At 44.1% G+C, this 23,040-nt stretch overlaps 1 protein-coding gene and 1 long non-coding RNA gene across 6 annotated transcripts; both read right to left on the reverse strand.

Moving 5' to 3' along the window:
* Positions 1 to 2,002: 2,002 nt before the first annotated feature.
* On the reverse strand, positions 2,003 to 2,860 carry LOC123125031 (uncharacterized). Of its 2 annotated transcripts, none has more exons than XR_006461268.1 (2): positions 2,752 to 2,860; positions 2,003 to 2,606 (listed from the first exon to the last, which is right to left on the reverse strand). It is a non-coding gene; the product is annotated as an uncharacterized lncRNA (long non-coding RNA). The 2 variants fall into 2 exon arrangements; XR_006461269.1 differs by having other exon boundaries at positions 2,003 to 2,672; positions 2,752 to 2,846.
* A 3,896-nt stretch (positions 2,861 to 6,756) lies between these two features.
* On the reverse strand, positions 6,757 to 21,312 carry LOC123121965 (uncharacterized). 4 transcript variants are annotated; one of them, XM_044542066.1, is made up of 5 exons: positions 21,203 to 21,312; positions 14,045 to 14,167; positions 11,475 to 11,536; positions 11,315 to 11,381; positions 6,757 to 7,213 (listed from the first exon to the last, which is right to left on the reverse strand). In XM_044542066.1, exons 1-5 carry the CDS (start codon positions 21,284 to 21,286, stop codon positions 7,109 to 7,111), a joined length of 441 nt encoding a protein of 146 aa, XP_044398001.1. In that variant the 5' UTR covers positions 21,287 to 21,312; the 3' UTR covers positions 6,757 to 7,108. The 4 variants fall into 4 exon arrangements, with proteins under 4 accessions (XP_044398001.1, XP_044398000.1, XP_044397999.1 ...); XM_044542065.1 differs by having other exon boundaries at positions 6,757 to 7,216; XM_044542064.1 differs by having other exon boundaries at positions 11,315 to 11,390.
* Positions 21,313 to 23,040: the final 1,728 nt, after the last annotated feature.

Genomic DNA, 23,040 nt, shown 5'->3' on the forward strand with positions numbered 1-23,040 from the left:
ATGACGTCCTCGTCTACCACTACCACCTAGCCACAAGGCCTTGCGTGCGTTTCTCCAGGTTTATCAACAGCTCCGACTACAGTTTTGCTACGGTGGACACCACCAAAGATCTAAAAGCGCTCAAGGTTTCGGGCTTGAAATGCCAGAATCTTGTCAACATCCAGGACCACTACAAGGTCTGGGGCAGTGACAACAACAAACAGAACTCCCTGGTTGACCCCGCCTCGGCCATCATCGACCCCTACTACATGAAGATGAAGGATAAGAGCAAGAAGGACAAGAACGCCTGGCAAAGTGTCTGGCATGAGAGACTGGATGAACAACACGTCAAGTACATGGCCAAGAACGCGTACACAAGCTAGGAGATGTACATGCGGATCGTTGACATGAGGTGGTGTCTTCTTCCTTCCCCAGACGAGGGATCGAGCCACAGAGTAGTGGTGGGAGCGCCACAAGAAGTAGATGACTAGACGATCGTTTCTCCTAGTTTAGAATGCATACAATTGTTTATTGAGGTGTGTGCGAATGATCTGTATAGTCACTTATATATATATATATATATATATATATATATATATATATATATATATATATATATATATATATATATTCTTCTGTAGACAGAGCAAATCACACGGCTTATTAGCAGCAATCGTCTGTGTTATTATTGGTCTTCGCACACATTTCTAATTACGGACCTGTTTTCCGCGTATCACACACATCTTGTTCAATTAAACCGTTTTTATTGTGTTGCCTAATCACACACAGTTCATCCTAGTGAACTGTATGCCGTATATCGCACACACCCTCATCTGGTTGCCCGTTTCTGTTGTTCTGCCTCATCGCAAACAGTTCTTATGGATTAATCGTTTGCCACGCATCGTACACGTAACTCCAATCTGAACCGTGTTTGATGTCACCGCCATCGCAAATGTTTTGCATCTTTTTTGATAGTTTTATTACATCACTGTTTGTAAATTATGCATCGTCGTCGAAGGGTCTCTGATTGGACTGTCGCGTTTGGACCATCCTGCAGTAGTGCCGGCCCCTGAAGATCTTCTCCATAGTCATCATCGTTTCCCTGCGCGTCCATAAATACATCTTCGCCGTTGGCCGAATGTGTCGAAGAAGAGCCCACGTCGGACATCTACAAACAAATATGACATATACTTAATTTGTATACAAAATTCAAATTTTTGGCATGACCTTTCCTACAAATATGACATATTGGTTGCCAGAAATTTGACGAAATAGAATTTAATCAACGTTTCGACAAAACACTGGCAACCCTATAAAGTCCCTCCAATAAATCAGCACCTACAATACATGATTTCAACCACATTTCCTCAAAAATTCGACAAATCCATGTCCATGAACAATTAAATCTTTGTGATTTCAGCCACATTTTCTCAAATCCATGTCCAATACAACTCAAAATATTACAAATACAACTAATTTACGCTAAAATATACATGTGTACCAATTGTAACAAATATGTCTATGAACTTCAAGAAAATGGGGAGATCTCACTTACCTGCGGAATCATGGTCTCCACGCCTGGGCAGAGCGATGTCGGACGCTTTGCAACCCGAGATGACGGAGAGGCGAGGTCGAGGTGGTTGCCACCGGCCAGGGAGGGGCGGGGGGCGGGCGAGTGGTGGGGGAGGGGGGCGGTGGCCGAGCGAGCGGTGGGGGAGGGGGCGAGGGCGCAGCAAGATCGACGGGGGCGTCGACGGCAGATGATGCGGCGGCGGGCGGCGACGAGGGCCGGTGGCAGCGGAGGCCCGAGATAACTAGAGTGTTAGCGCGAAACGAAATCTGCCCCAAATCGGCTAAGGGAATGGTGAAAAATAGCTATGGCGTTTGTGACGTCACCAACGCCATAGATATTTAGCTATGGCGTTGGCTACATCGCCAATGCCATAGCTATGTTTCACCAATTCCTTGGCCGCTTTGAGGCAAATCTTCACCCAACAAATTTCGTTTAGTGCTATATTTTACATGTAGCTATATTTATTTTATTAAGATTGAAATACACATACAGTCGATACACACTACAGTGATGCTTAATAATAAAAGATACATATATAATTAGTTAAGTGCATCGTCGTTTCTGAATTCTCTCAACAGAACTTTCTACACTACCCAACAACATGTTTCGGCTTCTTTTCGTACACTGTTTTGAGCTGGACTTCACTTTCTTCATGATAGATGCTAGATTGTTTATCATCATCATGCTCATCTAGATCTTCCTTCTTGGACAAATCTTTATCGCTTTGTTCTTTCTGTCTTTTGTACAAAAGACTTCTCACTTCCTGAACCTCTGCACGGACGTCGTGTCCGTTCGGCTGATTTTAATGTCCGGCATCTTTCTTCATGCCTCCTTCTGGCTTATCATCATGTACTGTCGCCCCATCTTCGACTCCGGTATCCTCCTCGTCCTCACTATGACTTGTCCATCGTGCGTAACTAGGCATGAAACTATGTTTCAACAGGTGCATCTTCCAACGACCAGTGGAAGGGTCAATCAAAACTCCGTTTTCACACTTCTTACATTGACATAATATCCCTTTTTTGCCTCTGCGATTCATATCTTCCGGCGCCACCTAAAAGAACTCATTTATAGTTCGATCCATATAAATATATATGTAAGAATCTTTTCATACCATTTCCTACAAAAAAGGCCTTTCAACACCACAATATATATACCTTTGCTAAAAAGTGAAAAATGGAAAATTGAGCATATATTACCTAGATTAGATCGATATAGTCGACGATAGATGATATCACGGTCCAGGGCAGCGGACAGCCGGGTGTATTACTTAGGATCTGCAGAGAGAAACAAGAAGGATAATGTTCACATAGTATGAGCTAGCTACATATGCACAACAATCAATCTATATATAGAGAGAGCTGGATATACCTATGGCGTGCTACCAGCTGAGACGCCAGCACAATATCTGTTAACTGATATTGGGCCCCACTTAAGCACTAATAGTGTGGCCACAAAGTCCCGCGACACAAGTATCAGACACAGTGCTGGCGTAGGTGTTTTCCCAGCGCCAGCAGTACTCCACGGAAGTGGAGGATGACCGGGCCCACATACTAATAGCGACACTTGAAATCCTACGCCAGCGCTATGCACCTACTAATGTCGTATCAAATAAGACGACGCCACTACTATTTGAAAAAAGTTGTGCCGGCGTTGGCTGGAAATGGCGCACCACCAACGAGAGTTGTGGCTAGCACTTTTTCCATTAGTGATGGGAAATTCATACATGGCCTGACGGCAAACAGACCTTGGATTTTTTTTCAAATTCACTTTTTCTCATTGCCTTGTGCATAGTGTTGGCCATGGAAAATTGATCACAACAAATTGAATTGACTACTTAAGCTGTGTTCATGTAGTACATAATTTTTAGCTATGTTTATGTTCTGGTAATCCCAAGTAGTTTTCCTGTTTAGCTATAAACTATACATGGCATTTTTTTCATGTTCTTGGCATGTACATTTTTTACATGGCATTTTTTAAGTTCAACAATAGTTTTTACATGGCATTTTTTGCATTAACCACACCGAATTTATTGTATTGACCATGGAAAATTCATAAAAGATCACATGGAATTTTATTGCACTGGCCATGGCAAATTTATTGTCCTTACTATGGAAAATTTATTTGTATTGACCATGGCAAATTCATAAATGGTCAGATGGCAAACTGACCATGGCAAATTCATTGTATTTCACTTTTCTAATTGTCGCATGAATAGTATTGTCCATGGCAAATTTATTTCATTGATCATGTTAAATTTAGTAACTGACCATGGCAAATTTAGTTTATAGATCATGCCAGCTTTTAGTTTCATGTATTGCCACAACAAATTTTCTTTTATTGCCAAGATGATGGCAAATTTAGTTTAGGATTTATGGTGAATTTTATTAAATAACCATGGCAATTTTTGTTTACTATTCATGGCAAGTTAAGTTTCATCATGGTTAATTGATTAGTTGACCCTGGCAATTTTTAGTTCATAGACCATGGCAATTTTTAGTTTCATGTATCATGGCAATTATTTCGTTATTGCTCATGCCAAAATTATTCTTCTCACGACAATACTCACTTTTTAAAACATGTTAATGTGTGGGTCATGTGCATAATGCTAAAATTAAAATAACGACAAATTTACACCACTTTTTGGCCACCATTGATGAACTTATAGATTTGTTTGCCATCAATGTGTGCTTTTTATGACCATGCCAAATTTTCTTTCTTTCTGCAACATGTCAAAATTTGTTTTTATGTGACCATGGAAAATTTTAGTTTTATGGTCACGGCAAACTATTTTTATGCATCATGGTATTATTAGTGTAGAGACCATGGTAATTTCTTGTGACCACGCCAATTTAAATTTGGAAAAACTTCTCAATTTAAGATAAACCAAGGCAATTTCTCCTTTTTATATGTAGGTATCGTGTGGTAGTTTTAACAAGTACAACAATCCATGGCAATTTCTAGATTTTTCTGGCAGTTTTATTGCACACTTTTTTCTTAGTTTTTTCAGTTGGGTTTTCTTCATATTTTTCGTGATTGGTGTATAGATTGTGCTAGCAGGGCCTGGCTCGCGTTGGACAATTTTAAACCTTTTTTATTTTTTCTGTGTAATGTTTATTGTGTTGGGCCAGAAGGCCTACAAAGAGCTGACTGACGTGAGCATGTTCAGGCTGGCAGGTTTTTTCAATCGAATGGAACGTTTGTTCTGGGGAGTTCCCAGAGCGAACGTCAGGTACTTATTGGTGTCCTAGAGAAAATAATTGAGACACTCAACAGATTGTTGAAACTAGTCATGCAAATGAGATCATAAGCAACAAGCATCATACCCATGTCGATCCCTAGTAGCACTAAATCAAACGCTAGCCCTAACAGAGAGGATAAGATGACGACATACAGAAAAGCAGCAGAAGATGCAGACACGTCATTCGTCATGTCATCGAAGAGGTCCTCGACGTCAGGGAAGAAGTTGTTGTTGGGGGACTCGTCATTGTTCGAAGCCACGAAGAACAAAAATCCAACATTCATGCGGATTACAAGAGGTGGGGTTTCGGAGGCCTGTTGTCTTACTCCCGATGTACGCCGGTAAGCGAAATGGGAAAGAGGTAGGCGGCGCAAGGCTCTAGAACAAGGCAAGGAGGTGTGTGTATTCTACCCACAGAGGAGCGACATCTTATATAGGCCTCGAACAGAGAGGGGAAGAGAAATGGACGTCCACTAGGGGAGAGGAAGAGAAACAGACGTCCAATAGAGAGAGAGGAAGAGAAACTATTTGCGAAATTGTTCAGATTCTGTCTTCCTCTTGAAGACAAAATGTTTCAACTTATTTTTATGCTTTGTTGAGTCATTCCCGCAACCCGTGGCGCGCATGGGTCGTGCAGAGGCAGCGGAGGAGAGCGCACAGGTATGTGCTCACTTCTCAAGCTTAGTTTTTTTCCCCAAGCTCTTAGTGGTATGTGAAACATCTCCCCTTATAAAGTGGTCTCACACTTCCTTCATTAGCAGGGTGAGACTTAGCTTTCCACACCACCTTGTCATGCATGAATGTGCCACATGGGCCTCTGAGATTAAATATTAATTATTGAGAATATTCTGAAATATTAAATGGGCTAGGCCCAATAGTTCCAACATAGATAAGTCTATGACGAGACAGGCAGCCCCTGTGTGCAGACCGAGTCAATGGATCTCTCCACCGGCAAACCATGTGAAAATCAATGTTGATGCGGCATTCTCTAGGCATGGTGACTTTGGTGCTGTCGGAGCAATATGTAGAGACCAAGGGGGATCTTTCATGGGTGTGCCTACTCTTTTTTTCCCATATGAGTGATCCAGCGACCCTAGAGGCTCTAGCTACAAGGGAAGCTTTGGCTCTTGCAAAGGACATGTATGTTCAACAAATCTTCATCGCCTCTAACTGCAAGGTAATTGTGGAGGAAATTAGGAAGGGGAGCTCGGCCACATATGGAGCTGCGGTACAGAAATCCATTCTTTAGGGGGGGCGAGGCTGAGGATCCTCCCCCCCCCCCCCCCCCCCCCTCTGCTCCTCTCGCACTCTAGTGGACGCCGTAGCGCGCACGCCCACTAGGGCTGCACTCTGTACTTTCTCTCCATTCTATCAATGAAATGATACGCAGCCATGCGTATTCATCAAAAAAAAATTTATTAGTCATGAGTTTAGAATCTCGAATGTGGAGGCTCACAATCTCGCAAAAGCATGGTCTTACTTTAGGGGTTGGTCGCCATGTCTGGTTAGGCCAACCCGGAGATCTTCTCTTCGTCCCTGTAAACGTTGTGTCCTCTTAATAAAGCTTGCAAGTTTGTCTAAAAAAGGTAAATAGTAGTTTAATTAGGACGAATTTATATGTAAATGATGGGACTACATAGCTAAAACATATATTGGTTGTAACTCAAATGGAAGAACAAGACGCTAGTAGTTTTCTCCAGAGTATCGCCCACCACGACTTCCTATCACCCCACAAAAGTACTTCCTCCATCCTAAAATATGAAACCATTCTTTACACTATCAAAATGGTCTTATATTTTGGGATAGAGGGAGTATAAGCTTAAATTTTGCCTTTGTTCATAACTCGTGATTACTAACGTATTTCTCTTACCAGTGTAAGTCGCCTTGATGAAAAAAAACTAAATTGCAATTGGGAAGATACACAGCTTTACTTTGGCTCTCCTCCAACACAGAGAAGAGTATAGATATGCCTTAGCATGAAACAATATTATCCATGTGGAAAAAGAGCCAGGCGGAATTAACAGGTCCAAACATTTTAAATATATATGTTTACTATTTCTTATAGCAAACTGACGGATATAAATCACACTTTAGTCTTGAACATTTACAGTAAGTATGTTCAATCCATTTACTTCTTTCCTGGGAAGGTGGCGGAGATTTTCAGTACATCTTAAATTTCTTTCGTGGAGGTGACAAAATCCCAGTCAGTCCATCTTTAAACTTCTTTCGTGGAGGTGACAAAAATCCCAGGCAGTCTATCTTAATCTTCTTTCGTGGAAAGGTGAATCCTTTTTCCACCTATAATTCGTCAAAGATTAGGATTTCTTCTTTATTGGGTGTGTCTCCTGGACCTCCTTTTGCTTTTGCTTCCCAAACATCACTCGTTCAGGAGGCGGCGGAGACCTCCCAGAACCATGCTTCTGCTGTATGAAAAAGAAAACACAATATAAAAAGTCCGCAAAGATCTCTGAAATAGGAGAATCAAATCTTGGTTGAAATAGCAAGATCTCTGATGCATAAACATGGTAGTCCTTTACTGGTCAAGTTTTTATAGCCTAATGGTTAAGAAAGATGTGGAGAAGACAATCTTTTTGAAGATACAAAATATGTTCGAAAATTCGGAAAATATTTGGAGACACACATCCATGTTTGATGTACAATCTCAAAAAGCTTCAGCTCCTAATTCAAACTACACTTAGAGAAACAAAAAAGACAAAATCAGATGTGAATAGTGTCAAATACTATTCACCCAAAGCTGACACTATTCACAGTAGAATTTTTCATTTTTGTTTCTCAAATTGTAGATCGAGTTTTGAGCTTTTTTTTTGGAGTTGTAGATACATCGGTTAAATAATTTCAGAACTTTTTGTATTGTCTAAATATTAAGTTGTTAGGTTGATCCCATGATCTCACGTAAAGGGCAGATTCTATTATAGTCATCCCCAGAAAGATGCAGGACAGTGACGAAGTAGTAGCTCAAGTAACAACACTTCAGGATGCTTTGCTAATTAAGGACAAAATGATTTAAGCGAAGAAAATATAAGCAAACAAGATATCGTTCTTTATGATTTCTAGGTGCATTAACAGTCCTGCATACCAAGAAGCGAAATGTGCCTTAGACTGGACAGATACTTTGTGCCAAAGTAATTTTGACAGGTAAATATGATCAAGTAATTTTGACATGTAAATATGATCTTTTTTTTATGTTTTGTACTTCTGTTGCACACCAATAGTGATGCTATAGTACCAGTGGTAAATATGGCAATCCATCCCATGTGCAACCGATCCCAATGGGTAGTGGGTATGGGTTATCGAGTTCCCGTATGGATCTTTACCCATGGTACGTAGGGTATGGCCGCACATTAATCACTCATCCGGTACGATCATTAAATCTATTGATGTCTTTGTAGATTATTGACATAGTTTTAAATAGCCGGCTATAGCTCTGCTATAGCCTTTTCAGCGGGGTGCCGTTAAATGGTCGCATTCACAAATAGCCCGCTATAGCCTGCTAGGCTATAGCGCGTTTTAGCTTCGCTATAGCTGATTTGAAGGCCCGCCGCTATTTTCCATATCCCGCTATTGAAAACATTGATTATTGATGAATTTAGAATCTTTCACAAAAGCATTGCACACAAAATAATCATTTTGTTAACTATGGGCAAATACTAGGATACCGAACTTACTCAGCAGCTTCCTTAATTTGCATTCTTGATAATCATGGGTACCTCAAACAGATTTTGTGATCAATAGATAGGCAGGTCGGTGCCTTCCACGGAATACTTGCTTGCTTGGTGATCACAGAAACACATGAGAGCTTCAATATGTTAAACTAAATGATGGGAGTTATCTTTTGGTTTCTGCAGTGCAGTTTTCTTCATATGACTATATGCTTCAGATGAGAGTGATATGTTTCCCCAATGCAATTATCTTTCTATGACTATATGCTTTAGATGAAATGATATGTATCTGCAATGCAGACAACAACGACAACAACAACGACAACAACAACAACAACGACAACAACAACAACAACAACAACAACAACAACAACAACAACAACAACGACAACAACAACAACAACAACAACGACAACAACAACAACAACAAAGAAAAATGGTAAGATCATAGGTGTTGAGGACGAACAACAAAACCCACAAGGCTACAAGCAAGCATAAGGTGGGATAAAGAAGCACCGCTTGAAGTCAAAGAGGCCCTCATCCGTAGTCAAGCAAACCAAAGCAAGAATGAGGCTAACTCGCTAAGGGTACTGGTCGACATGAAGCCATGCCACTGCCATCAACTAGGCAACTAGCAATGGTGCCATCTAGCTACATTGTCGAAAGGAGCCCACCTGCCCACCTGCCCCCTCACCCTGGCCCGAAGGGCGCCGTACCGTCAAATGATGAGGACGCTCACCCTAGCTTCTGGATGGACACAAACGGCGAGACCATAGGGGAGGAATTTGGGCACAATTGCAATGCAAACTAACACCCCTCGAGGTCAACATCGTCGAGGCCGCAGAACTGACGAAACGAAGAGGAAACTGCCGTCCATTACCACACCTTCGGCCACCAGCAATAAGAACTTTGCTCATGAGACGGAGCCTCCAAGAAGGGAACGACATGGCAGTGCCGCCACCGCCTAGTTCGGCATGCCGTAACAAGGGTTTTCACCCAGAGCACAAGGTGGAGGAGGTCAACCCATGTGGTGACACCTCCAAGGAGGGGAAGTGGCGCTCGAGAGCATTGTCATCACTGGCAACGACACCATCATGCATAGTTTTCACCTGAGATAACCGCCATCAACCTCCCTGATAGCCGAGGCTCATCGGAGCATCGAGGTAGGCAGAGGGTGATGAGAGTGACGCACAAATCTGCCTGGGTTGCTACAGAGACCACACCCAATGCACATAGAGCCGCCCAAGCGAGCAACCCTGTCGCCCACACGACCACGGCCACACACACCAGCACCGCACAAACGGCACCCGCCACAAGGGTGCCGCCACGCCAACTATCCAGAGCCGCCGCTCTGGGAACCACATGACGAACCACACCCGCCTCTCTCGGAGAGACGAGCCACACACATGCAGCCAACCTACCCAGCTGCCATGCAAGTGTTGCTCTGGCACAAACCGCCACTACGTGCCCACTTGCAGCCGGTACCAAATCGACGACAACGAGGGACTGCCCAGCTGTGCTGCCCAGAATTGGAAGCCACGAGGGCAACCATCGAAGAAAGGGCCTTGCTTGGTGGATTCTCGAGGACGTTGAGCCGGGGCAGGAAGGGGACCCCATCCCGACCAATAGTCAATAGCAGCCAAATGGCGACCCTGACCGTGCCAAACCGCACCCCTGCGGGATGGCACCTGCGGCTAAGATCCCTCCGCGGGTAGGGGAAACAACAACATCCAACCGGAGGCCATGGCCTGACATGACGGAGGTTCGCCGAGGACGCCGATCTGGAGCCTGAAATTCCGCCGGAGATGGGGACTGGAGCCCATCAGAGGGACTAGGGAAGGCAAAGGAGGAGGCGGTCGGGGGGGGGGAGCACGAGATGGTCCAGATCAGCCCCACCGCCGCCATCCTGGGGCCCGGCACGGCTTCGCCGGCCGTCCCTCCGGCGGCGGCGATGCGGGAGAGGACGACGGAGGGGGCTACCTGGCGGCGGCAGCTAAGGTTCCGACAGGAGCCGCTCGATCGATCTCTTAAGTCAAGAAGGTAAGTTTTGTCGAACACTTGCTGTCAATGTTCTTGTCCCTCAACATTCTGTTCCAGATTAAATTCTTGCTCAAATGATGGTTGTCGTTGGCATCTTCTCACTCTACAGGACAAGGCTTCCTCACCTATAATCTTGATCAAGGAACTTTGCCCCCACGAGACCTCCGTCTGCTCCAGGAAGCAGGGGTACATGCATGGTGCATAACAATATAATTCGTTGGCTTTTAGTAGTCAATGGCGCATCTTCCTTGCTCTATGGTGTTTGGTAAAGAATGCTATTTACATTAACATGTGCATCTCTCTACCTTTGTTAGACTATAAATGATAGTTCCAGTTAAATTTTGGCATGCTAAAAGTGTTGCTTGTGAGGTGCAGAAACTGGTGCATCTCTTAAAATTAATGAGCTAAATATAAATTTATGATTTATTAGTTGTTGTTGTTGCTGTTGCTATTGTTGTTGTTGTTGTTGTTGTATGTTTGTATTAGTTTGTGGCATGCCCTGTTATCCTGGGAGTATTCATGTGGCTTCCCATGTTCTCATGGAACCAGGTCAGAGTTGTGTGAGGAACAAGTTATCTTGCCCATGGAGAATATTTGTATTGGAATCAAATTACATTGTCCTAGCAGTATGTAATATAATTGTTGTGCTGGAGTAACAAAGCACTGATTGATACACGTATCAGTATCAGGCCGATACGGATATGTAAATTCACCATTTTGAAAAAGTGCTAATGCAGGGATACACTTTACTATTGTTTAATTCAAAACAAAAATGTATAGAAGTTAGAAACAGCAGATTACCTTCATGTTTGCTCTCGTGAGCATGCCACAGCTGCTACTAGCCTCTCCAGTTGACATTGTTGATGTCCTGTACCAACTCCAAGTTCGAAAACAAAAAGAAATGAATTAGACTCTTGTAAAATGAATATGGAGCAGCAAATATCAGTTAGCTGTATGTCACCTTTCAAATTTTGAAAGATTGTTCTGAGCAGGAAGTTCCAACTTGCATGTTTCCATTTCCATCTAGCAAGTAGCAACATCCAACCAAAATCAAATAAACAAGTGTAAAACAGCCAAAAAACAGTGCTGCTTGGCTGGGCTGCTCCATGCGAGAGGCCGAGGGTGAGGACGACAAGGGGTCCGCGAGGAAGGAGGAGCAGCTTGTCGTCGGCTAGCCACCGGCCTGCTGCCGCCACAAGATGAGCAGTTGTTGGGTACGCAGCCTAGTGTTGCTGGTTTCCTCTTAACTGGGCTGGGCCAGATCCAAGACGTGCTGACCAAGTGTATCCTTGAATTATCAGAATTGTTATAAATCGTTTATTCACGGATACTCTCTGGATATGTATCCAAGATGTATCGGAGGCGTATCCTATCATATATGGTATCCGATAAGGATTCGCTGGTTCCCTGACTTATCCGTGCATTCGAGGCTGGATTATGCAGATCCGTACTAAACCGAACAGGCCCTTGGTGGTTTCAGGATGGCTTACGCCAATGAAGTGAACAACAATTAATATGGCGTGTTTGCGACTAGTCACCAGATCAGACAGAACACAAAATTCTTACTCAATAAACCCATATTCCCGCAATCTCCCTCACTCTATCCGCCTTTCTCTTCATCCATTCCCCTCTTTCTAGAAATTCACATCACATAGAATCAAACCAAACATTGCTGCTGCTGCTGCTGCAGTGTCGATTAATAGAGCAATATTGCAGGGCCTTAGTAAGGGACTTGTTACTAATTTTCTGGATGATGGATTAGCCATCATCCAGTATGCAGGTGTTATTATTTTATGTTTGAAGATGATGTTGGAAGTGCTAGAAATGTCAACTTCATATTATGTGCTTTTGACAGGTCTTAAAATTAACTTTCATAAGTGACTCTGTTTTGGGTCTGTTGTAGATAAATAGGATGCATATACTCATATTTTCACTTGTAAACAGTGATTGGAAGGATTCATAAGACAGGATGAAAAAAAGATTACTATCTGAAAAGGGGTGTTGTGGGAGAAATACCACCTAGTTCGATGGGGGATGTTTGCCATCCCAAGGAACACATGGGCTTGGGTATTACTGAGCTTAAGCCCCAAAATATTAATTATCTTATGTAAATGGAATTGGAAGTTTGAAAATTAAGAGGGAGAATGGCAGGATTTGCTTAGGGCTAAATACCAGAGCAAAGGTACTTTAACTCGATGTTATAGATGTTAAGGATTTCTTTTATATTGTAGTTGTTGTCAGAAAGTTGTAGGAGACGGGAGGAAGACTAGATTCTGGGAAGACAATTGGATTCGGCACTACCCACTATGCCAAGTTTCCCTTTTGCTTGTAAAATATAACTTTCAGTCATAATGTTATGGTGCACACTTTTTTACTTGAGGAAGTGGAAGTTTGCATTTTAGAAGGTTTCTCAAGGAAGAAACTGGCTGTGTGGCAGAAATTCTGTAATTGAAAGATATGTGTGCTCAGTGTACACTACTAGGGAAAAGCCTAGCAGTAGCGCTGGTTTTTGGCCTATCAGTAGCGCGGGGAAGCGCGCTACTGATAAGGCGCTACAGCTAAAGCTTAGCAGTAGCGCCTGCTGGCACGCGCTACTGCTATATCTACTTAGTAGTAGCGCTTTCCGAAACGAGCTCTACTGCTAATTAGTAGTAGCGCTTTCGAGAACAATCGCTACTACTATTATTCCTAGTTCCATTTCTTTTTTATTTTAGGTCGTATTCATACACCTGTATACAATTTTTCATACAGTAGCAATTTAGAGATTGTTTTAACATCATAATGAGTTATTAAATCACTAGGTGAAAGAACATTGGATTAGTTTCAAGTGCATGGATCCAAAGTAACCAATATAATGGTCACTTTGGATCCATCCATTTGAAACTAATCCGCGGTTCGTTCACCCAATGACATAATAACTTATCATCATCATCATAATATCATTAACAACTTATCATCATAATATATCATTGTCATATAACTCCTCATAATCATCATTTTCGTCCATGATGAGACATCATATAACAACTTCGTCACTAGTTATAATAACAACTCCTCATCATCATCATCATAGTACTCATAATCACTACTCCTACTCAGCATCACCATCAAGTCTAGGACATTGTAGTCATATATAATCAACACTAACTAATTGTTCTTAATACTTAGGACCTACTCCTCTCTCCTAGCTAAAATACCATAAAACAGATAAACCGGTCCTTCACCATAATGGAGAATGGACATAAACCTATCTCCAACTTGTGGCTTGCGCACATTCATTTTGTCTTCAATTATTTACGTGTGTGCATTCATCACTTTGCTCCATTCTTTGATTTTGATTACTACCTAAATCTGGTGATTTTTCTGTAAAGTCTTGTTATAATTATCTTGTTACCAGTAAGGTTAACTTTCCTTATAGAATGATGTGGGTTCTCAAGCTTCCCTTAGAAATAAGCTTCTTTGCTGGTTGGTGATTAGGAATCAAGTTCTGACCAAAGAAAATATGGACAAAAAGGATGGAAGGACTCTGACCTGTGTTGAAGAAACCTGCGGATTTCCCCTCCTATGTTTTTGCTTAGGTTCCGACGAAGGTTGTTTTTCAGACATCCTAAACATCCTTTCCTTACGTGGCGGAGATTTCCAGGAACCACGATTCTGTTGTATGGAAACAAAAACCACAACATCAAAAATGTGCAAAGATCTCTGAAATAGCAAAGTCAAATCTTTGTTGAAATAGCAAGATCTCTTATGCATAAACGTGGTAGCCCTTCCTTACTGGTCAAGTTCTTATAGCCTGAAAGATGCAGAACAGTGACCAAGTAGTAGCTCAAGTAACAATACTTCAGGATGCTTTGCCAAGAACGAAATGATTTAAGTGAAGAAAATATAAGCAAAAAAGATATCGATATTTATGATTTCTAGGTGCATTAACAGTACTGCATACCAAGAAGCAAAAAGTGCCTTAGATTGGACAGATACTTTTTGCCAAAGTAATTTTGAAATGTAAACTACCTTTGCGCTACTATGTGCTCTGTTGCACACCACTAGTGGTGTTATAGTGTGCATGCAAGATAATTGGCTCTGCGGCAATGCATGTCGGCAAGAACAACAGCTTCCAGGTATGTCTAGGTGCATTAGGGCAGTAGTTTAAGAAGCAAAGTTGAGTTTGGTGAGTTGCTACCGTAGACCACTGTTGAGGTAAACAACTAAGAGCATCTCCAGCCGCGTCCCCAACAGGCCCCCCGAAGGCCTTTTTTAGCGCCGGCGCCTAAAAATCGGCCCAGTCGCGCCCCCAGCATCTCGTTTATCGCCGGTTTGGGCCAAAATAACAGCCGGCGAACCCGAGCCGAACCCAAGCCCCGGGGTGGCCTGGGGCGCCGGCGCCCAAAAATCGGCCCAGTCGCGCCCCCAGGATCTCGTTTATCGCCGGTTTGGGCCAAAATAACAGCCGGCGAACCCGAGCTGAACCCAAGCCCCGGGGTGGCCTGGGGGCGCCGGCCGAAGCGAAAAGGCGCGTGGGTCCGCTCTGTCGGCGAGAGAAAGACCTTTTCCCGTCGCCCCCCCCCCCCCCCGCGCGCTCCCCCCCTCCGTTTCCCTCCATCTCCCCCTTCTCCCGCCTTCTCCCGTCATTCTCCTCCCTCTCCCCTCCATCCGGCCGCCATGCCACCGAAGAAGTACACGGCCCCTCTCACCGCTACCGATGCCAACGCCACGAGCAGGTCAAGGTGTGGTACCTGGCGGAACGTGGCCTCATCCTGAACCAGATGACGTCGGCAGCGGCGCCAACTCCCACTCCGACCCCAACGCCGCTGCCAAGCCCGAGCGACGCCTCCACGACGCCAAGCACAGAAGCCACGCCGACGCCGACCAGCCCGCGCACGCCGATTCCCGACAATCCGACGCCGGTGGACGGCGCCTCCGTTTGATGAATTGCATACGCGTCCTTCCTTTTGAACACCGACCTTTTATGTTATTTGATCGCCGAACTATGGCATGGTGATCGCCGGACTTGTGGCGTTTTTTGGGTAGCGGGAAATGTGAAGTTTGAATTTAAATGTCTTGGGGCCGGCCCCTGGGGCGTGACTGGGCCAGATCGCCCCCAGGGCCTAAAAAGCGTCGGGCGTTGGTCCGAAATAGCGCCGGCCGCTGCGCTGGGGGGCCGAACGAGTGGAGATGCTCTAAATTGAAACCAATGCAGTCCATAAATGTAATAAGCCTTGGCGACAAGATGCAATCAAACATTTATTGCTGGTAAGACATCCATTGCCAAGTTTGTAACAGATGTAACACATGTTGCTAAGTACTCCCTCCGATCCAAAATAAGTGTCGTGGTTTTAGTTCAAATCGGAGGGAGTAATAAAGTAAAGGCATTTGTTGCCCAGCCAAACTAATATGTCTCTCCCCTGTTTTTCCCTCATTGTGAGATCGAGAGAGAGCTGCGCCCAACAATTGGTTTTTTTTTAGAAAAGGAGGATGACCCCCGGCCTCTGCATCTGGGCGATGCATACGGCCACTTTATTAATTATTCTCACAAGATCTTACAAAGTCATACAACAGCAAGACTAAAGCCACTTTCTAAGCAACAACTGTCGCTACACCTATCCAATCGATGAAGGGGCGCTGATAGTCTGGGCCTAATACCAAACAGACATCGCAGCCAAACCTAAACATCTAAGACCTGAGGTCCCAACCAGGACGCCTGCCGGGTATGGGTACCTACCAGTCCGGCGCACTCCTCAACCAGGACGCCTGCCGGGTATGAGGCCGCCGCAGCCACCTGCCACCAAACCATCTTCAGAGCTGTACTGTTGCATCAACCTTGCACGGTCTAGCTACCGTCGACGCCACCACGACGCCAGACAGCTCCACCGCTCTGCGCTCGTCCATCCCGAGGCGGACACTCTGAAAGATCTGTCGTGCGTAGCACCTGCCGACTAGGCATGACTCAGCGTAGCACCTGTCGGCCAGGCATGACTTGACATCTCTTACCAGACGCATCTGACGCGGTTAGAACGCCGCTCCTCCTGCCAACCTCCACACCATTGCCGCTGCTGGAGCTGACACACGAAGCCCTTCACCCATAGCAACTCCCCCGAACGCCCAAGCCTCCCAAGACGGCGCCTCCATGGAGGTTACGACGCAAAGGGCACCGCCGCCGTCCAATCCAAGACGGATTTTGGACTTTCGTCCGGGAACGGGACGGAGGTGGATAGGAGGGACCTCGACTTCGCCATCAAGATGGGTAACGACGTCAAAGCCGTCGCCGATGCCGGGCCGAGCTAGCCGACCAAAGTTTCCTCCGGTCCTCTTCCTGTACCACCAATCTCCATCTGCTTTGGATCTGGCAGCAGCCAAGACCCGAAAACTCCAGAGAGGGAAGCACCATAAGGCTCAACACCTCCGGCGTAGATCCATCCAGGCGCCGGATCAAAGAAGACCCGACCTGGTCAGCGACGAAAGCCACCATCCTGCGCCGGCCGACGACGATCAGGCACCGGATCCAGAAGGATCGGACCCGAGACCGACGGCGCACGCGACCACCAGATCCAGCGGCCGCACCACGCCGCGAGCACGAACCCCAACCGCCGGCGCGCTGCGCACGTCGCGGCCAGGATCCATCTGCAGCGCCGCCGCACCCCGCAAAAGTACGGCGCCTCCTCTCGAACGGCCGTCCCGCGCCAGCCCATTCGGGGGAAGGAGAAGGGAGCCCCGCCGCCGCCCCTGCCGGCCTGGCTTCGCCCGGCGGCGCTGCTGGCGGCGGCGAGGATGGAGGAGATGCGGGGGAGTCCGGGCGCCGGCGGCTAGGGTTTCCCCCTGGTCGCCCGCGGGGGCGACCCGAGGGGTATACAGAGGACTGTCATTTTGATACACTCCCAACAATTGGTAAAGGCTGTGGCCAACATTCTGCATTACATTTGATCATTTGATACACTCCCAAGAGTCTATTATATACCTTCCTCACTCTCCATATATCTTACTAATTATTCCTTTTTAGGGAAACGTATTAACTATTCTAAGATATCTCAGTATATATAGTATGTGTGCTTGAGCGTATAATTAGCTATTGTGTGCTCCAGGCAGACTGCGTGCACCATTCCCCAAGCCCTGAACCAGCCCAGTGCAAAGGCCACTCACTTGCACATCATACATGACTAAGGTGTACGTAGTAAATCATGTTAACCTCTTTACGACACACACACCTGGACAAAAAATCAACGATAATCCTATGGAACATCCAATAAAAACTAGGAATCTCTAGTAAAAGACATGAAGACGAAAAATCAACGCCTTCCATTTAGCTCTGGTCCTAAACTATACTTTTTTAGGGGTGTTATGCTCATAAAAACTGAAGTAAGCGTGAGGTTCCCGTAAAATTGGATCAAAGTTTACCACCCCTATGTTCTTCTAATTAGATCGTAAAATCTGGCTCAATTCTAGTAAATATTGGACCAACATTTAGCACATTTTCTATGAACATATTAATTACATAGTAAAATCTGACTCAGTTCTCATAAATACTGAACCCGATTTTACTAACCTTTTATGATAAAGATAAAATTTTACAATCTGTGTGAACATAAAGTATCTCTTTGCCTAGATTGTAGTATAAATTCATAATGATAAATGTTAAATAAACTTTTGCCTTGGCTAAATTGGATAATGAAGTCGAAAAAATTACCTCGAATTTCATGGATTTTACAAACATCTAGAAGTTTTGTTCAATGTATTGTGTACAGATAGGAATACCTTTTCACAAATAATTTACGATGGAATCATACAAGTACAAGTTAGGGCTCATCTCCAGATTTCGGTTGTTAGCCTTGCTTAAGTACTTCCACTATTTTATGCCGCCTAGTATTTTTTTTATAATTTATGCCGCCTGGCATATAATGGATAGTAATTTGCACATGGCATTGCCACCAAAACTAAGAAAGGTATCAGGTGGAATGGGTGGGCTTGCAAGGCGTAGGCAGTATCTTTTCCATCTATTACCATGTTTCCCATAGTTCTTTTACGGGTAGGTGGAAGGAAGGAGCAGGAGTGGTGCGTGCAGCTCTGGCCAGAGCACAGAATTAGCTGATTCCACTCAACATCTGACACCACTTACAACATCTAACACCCAACGTCGACTAATATTATCATAAATCTGTATATTTTTAAATTTACATTTGAGATGTTAAATTGAGTAAGAACAACCATTTTTCACTTGGAACTTCAAATATTGCATTGATCTTCCAAGTGTATATTTGTCAAACTATAGTATTATATGTACCATGCATCATATCTTTGTGTCTACTACTCCCTCCGTCCCAAAATAAGTTTTTAGTACAAAGTTGAGACACTTATTTTTGGACGGAAGGAGTACAATATTAGATTGATGCACAATCATTCAGATATGTCAAACCTGATGGGTATGGGCATGAGTCCAATTGTAGACCCATGGGTAGGGTTGTGGGCGAATGATGGGTATGGGTATGGATTTGACAACATCTTTAACCAGAGGCAAGAGACAACTTCTTGACAGTTCCCACACCACACTTGGGCTCGCTGTGCAAATGGGTAACCTTTAGGGTACCCTCCAACGCTCTTCAATTCAATCAAATGAAGTAAATTTCCAACTTTTGGAAAGCTCATTTGGCTGAAATAAAGAGGGATGGAGGGTACCCTAAGGAGCACCAATTTTCACCCCTACTTGGGGCACAAGTATGCATCAGTCTGCAAAATGTACAATTAGTCACTTCCTGGCAAAAGGTTGAGACCCTTGCTGCACTAGGAACCAACTCAGACTTCTCGAACCAAGTAGTGCAGCAGGGGTTTATCACAAAGTGAACCACCAAGTCAAATGATCCGTTAGTTGGGTGAAATAACAAGTGCTCAGAAGAACAGAAAAGTCTTGATCACTACCAAGAAAATACTACATTTGGCACCACTGCCAAGTTGTTCTATGTATTAATCTAATAGTTGAGAGATATGGTTTATTCAAGTAACCAAAAGATATTGTAGAAGGCACACCAATAGCGATATCGTTGGAGAAATCAGAGTTTAGAGTGCAGGGTAGTCCAAGAGAATAATAGGCTAGTCAGTGGCATTGGCCAAGGGTGAGGACGACAAGGGCTTGGCGAGGAAGGAGGAGCAGCTCGTCGTCAGCTAGCCACTGGCCTGCCGCCGCCGCAGGAGGAGCAGTTGCCGGGTAGGTAGCCTAGGGTTGCTGGTTTCCTCTTAACTAGGCTGGGCCGGATCCAAGACGTACTGACCAAGTGTATGTATCCTTGAATTATCAGAATTATTTTAAATCATTTATTCACGGATACTCTCTGGATACGTATCCAGGATGTATCGCAGGGGTATCCGTGTCGTATATTGTATCCGATAAGGATTCGCTGGTTCCTTGACGTATCCGTGCATTCGAGGCTGGGTTTACGCAGATCCCTACTAAATCAAACAGGCCCTTGGTAGTTTCAGGAGGGCTTACGTCAATGAAGTGAACAACAATAAATATGGCGAGTTTGTGACTAGTCAGCAGATCAGACAGAACACAAAATTCTTACTGAATGAACCCATATTCCCACAATCTCCCCTCACTCTATCCGCCTTTCTCTTCATCCATTCCTCTCTTTCCAGAAATTCACATCACATAGCATCAAACAAAACATTGCTGCTGATGTGTTGATTAATAGAGCAATATTGCAGGGCCTCATTAAGGGACTTGTTACTAATTTTCTGGATGATGGATTAGCCATCATCCAGTATGCAGATGATACTATTTTTATGTTTGAAGATGATGTTGGAAGTGCTAGAAATGTCAACTTCATATTATGTGCATTTGACTGGTCTTAAAATTAACTTTCATAAGTGACTCTGTTTTGGGTGTGTTGTAGATAAATAGGATACATATGCTCATATTTTCACTTGTAAATATTTAGTGGAAGGATTCATAAGACAAGAAGAAAAAAAAAGATTGCTATCTGAATAGGGGGTGTGGTGGGAGAAATACCACCTGGTTCGATGGGGGGATGTTTGCCATCCCAAGGAACACGTGGGCTTGGGTATTACTGAGCTTCAGCCCAAAAATATTAATTCCATTATGTAAATGGAACTGGAAGTTTGAAAATTAAGAGGGAGAATGGCAGGATTTGGGTAGGGCTAAATACCGGACAAAAGGTACTTTAACTCGATGTAAACCAAATCCTGCACATTCTCACATCTGGCTGGCGTTATACATATTAAGGATTTTCTTTTATTGTTGTTGTCAGAAAGTTGTAGGAGATGGGAGGAAGACTAGATTTTGGGAAGACAATTGGATTCGGCACTACCCACTATGCCAAGTTTTCCTTTTGCTTGTAAAATATAACTTTCAGTCATAATGTTATGGTGCACACTTTTTACTAGAGGAAGTGAAAGTTTGCATTTTAGAAGGTTTCTCAGGGAAGAAACTGGCTGTGTGGCAGAAATTCTGTAATTGAAAGATATGTGTGCTCAGTGTAGGCTGAAATGATTACTACCTAAATCTGGTGATTTTTCTGTAAAGTCTTGTTATAATTATCTTGTTACCAGTAAGGTTAACTTTCCTTATAGAATGATGTGGGTTCTCAAGCTTCCCTTAGAAATAAGCTTCTTTGCTGGTTGGTGATTAGGAATCAAGTTCTGACCAAAGAAAATATGGACAAAAAAGGATGGAAGGACTCTGACCTGTGTTGAAGAAACCTGCGGATTTCCCCTCCTGTGTTTTTGCTTAGGTTCCGACGAAGGTTGTTTTTCAGACATCCTAAACATCCTTTCCTTACGTGGCGGAGATTTCCAGGAACCACGATTCTGTTGTATGGAAACAAAAACCACAACATCAAAATGTGCAAAGATCTCTGAAATAGCAAAGTCAAATCTTGGTTGAAATAGCAAGATCTCTTATGCATAAACGTGGTAGCCCTTCCTTACTGGTCAAGTTCTTATAGCCTGAAAGATGCAGAACAGTGACCAAGTAGTAGCTCAAGTAACAACACTTCAGGATGCTTTGCCAAGAACAAAATGATTTAAGTGAAGAAAATATAAGCAAAAAAGATATCGATATTTATGATTTCTAGGTGCATTAACAGTACTGCATACCAAGAAGCGAAAAGTGCCTTAGATTGGACAGATACTTTTTGCCAAAGTAATTTTGAAATGTAAACTACCTTTGCGCTACTATGTGCTCTGTTGCACACCACTAGTGGTGTTATAGTGTGCATGCAAGATTATTGGCTCTGCGGCAATGCATGTCGGCAAGGACAACAGCTTCCAGGTATGTCTAGGTGCATTAGGGCAGTAGTTTAAGAAGCAAAGTTGAGTTTGGTGAGTTGCTACCGTAGACCACTGTTAAGGTAAACAACTAGAGAAAATAATTGAGACACTCAACAGATTGTTGAAACTAGTCATGCAAATGAGATCATAAGCAACAAGCATCATACCCATGTCGATCCCTAGTAGCACTAAATCAAACGCTAGCCCTAACAGAGAGGATAAGATGACGACATACAGAAAAGCAGCAGAAGATGCAGACACGTCATTCGTCATGTCATCGAAGAGGTCCTCGACGTCAGGGAAGAAGTTGTTGTTGGGGGACTCGTCATTGTTCGAAGCCACGAAGAACAAAAATCCAACATTCATGCGGATTACAAGAGGTGGGGTTTCGGAGGCCTGTTGTCTTACTCCCGATGTACGCCGGTAAGCGAAATGGGAAAGAGGTAGGCGGCGCAAGGCTCTAGAACAAGGCAAGGAGGTGTGTGTATTCTACCCACAGAGGAGCGACATCTTATATAGGCCTCGAACAGAGAGGGGAAGAGAAATGGACGTCCACTAGGGGAGAGGAAGAGAAACAGACGTCCAATAGAGAGAGAGGAAGAGAAACTATTTGCGAAATTGTTCAGATTCTGTCTTCCTCTTGAAGACAAAATGTTTCAACTTATTTTTATGCTTTGTTGAGTCATTCCCGCAACCCGTGGCGCGCATGGGTCGTGCAGAGGCAGCGGAGGAGAGCGCACAGGTATGTGCTCACTTCTCAAGCTTAGTTTTTTTCCCCAAGCTCTTAGTGGTATGTGAAACATCTCCCCTTATAAAGTGGTCTCACACTTCCTTCATTAGCAGGGTGAGACTTAGCTTTCCACACCACCTTGTCATGCATGAATGTGCCACATGGGCCTCTGAGATTAAATATTAATTATTGAGAATATTCTGAAATATTAAATGGGCTAGGCCCAATAGTTCCAACATAGATAAGTCTATGACGAGACAGGCAGCCCCTGTGTGCAGACCGAGTCAATGGATCTCTCCACCGGCAAACCATGTGAAAATCAATGTTGATGCGGCATTCTCTAGGCATGGTGACTTTGGTGCTGTCGGAGCAATATGTAGAGACCAAGGGGGATCTTTCATGGGTGTGCCTACTCTTTTTTTCCCATATGAGTGATCCAGCGACCCTAGAGGCTCTAGCTACAAGGGAAGCTTTGGCTCTTGCAAAGGACATGTATGTTCAACAAATCTTCATCGCCTCTAAC

Source organism: Triticum aestivum, chromosome 5D (genome assembly GCF_018294505.1).
Source record: "Triticum aestivum cultivar Chinese Spring chromosome 5D, IWGSC CS RefSeq v2.1, whole genome shotgun sequence".
In the NCBI taxonomy this organism is placed as follows: domain Eukaryota; kingdom Viridiplantae; phylum Streptophyta; class Magnoliopsida; order Poales; family Poaceae; genus Triticum; species Triticum aestivum.

What these genes read in the sequence shown, in the direction of transcription:
- LOC123121965 (XM_044542063.1), bottom strand. Translation starts at nt 21,286, where the DNA reads ATGTTTAGGATGTCTGAAAAACAACCTTCGTCGGAACCTAAGCAAAAA. An exon ending in CGCAGGTTTCTTCAACACAG is followed by an intron (nt 14,168 to 21,202) that starts GTCAGAGTCCTT and finishes TCCATACAACAG; the next exon opens with AATCGTGGTTCCTGGAAATC. An exon ending in TCACGAGAGCAAACATGAAG is followed by an intron (nt 7,217 to 11,314) that starts GTAATCTGCTGT and finishes TTTTTCATACAG; the next exon opens with CAGAAGCATGGTTCTGGGAG.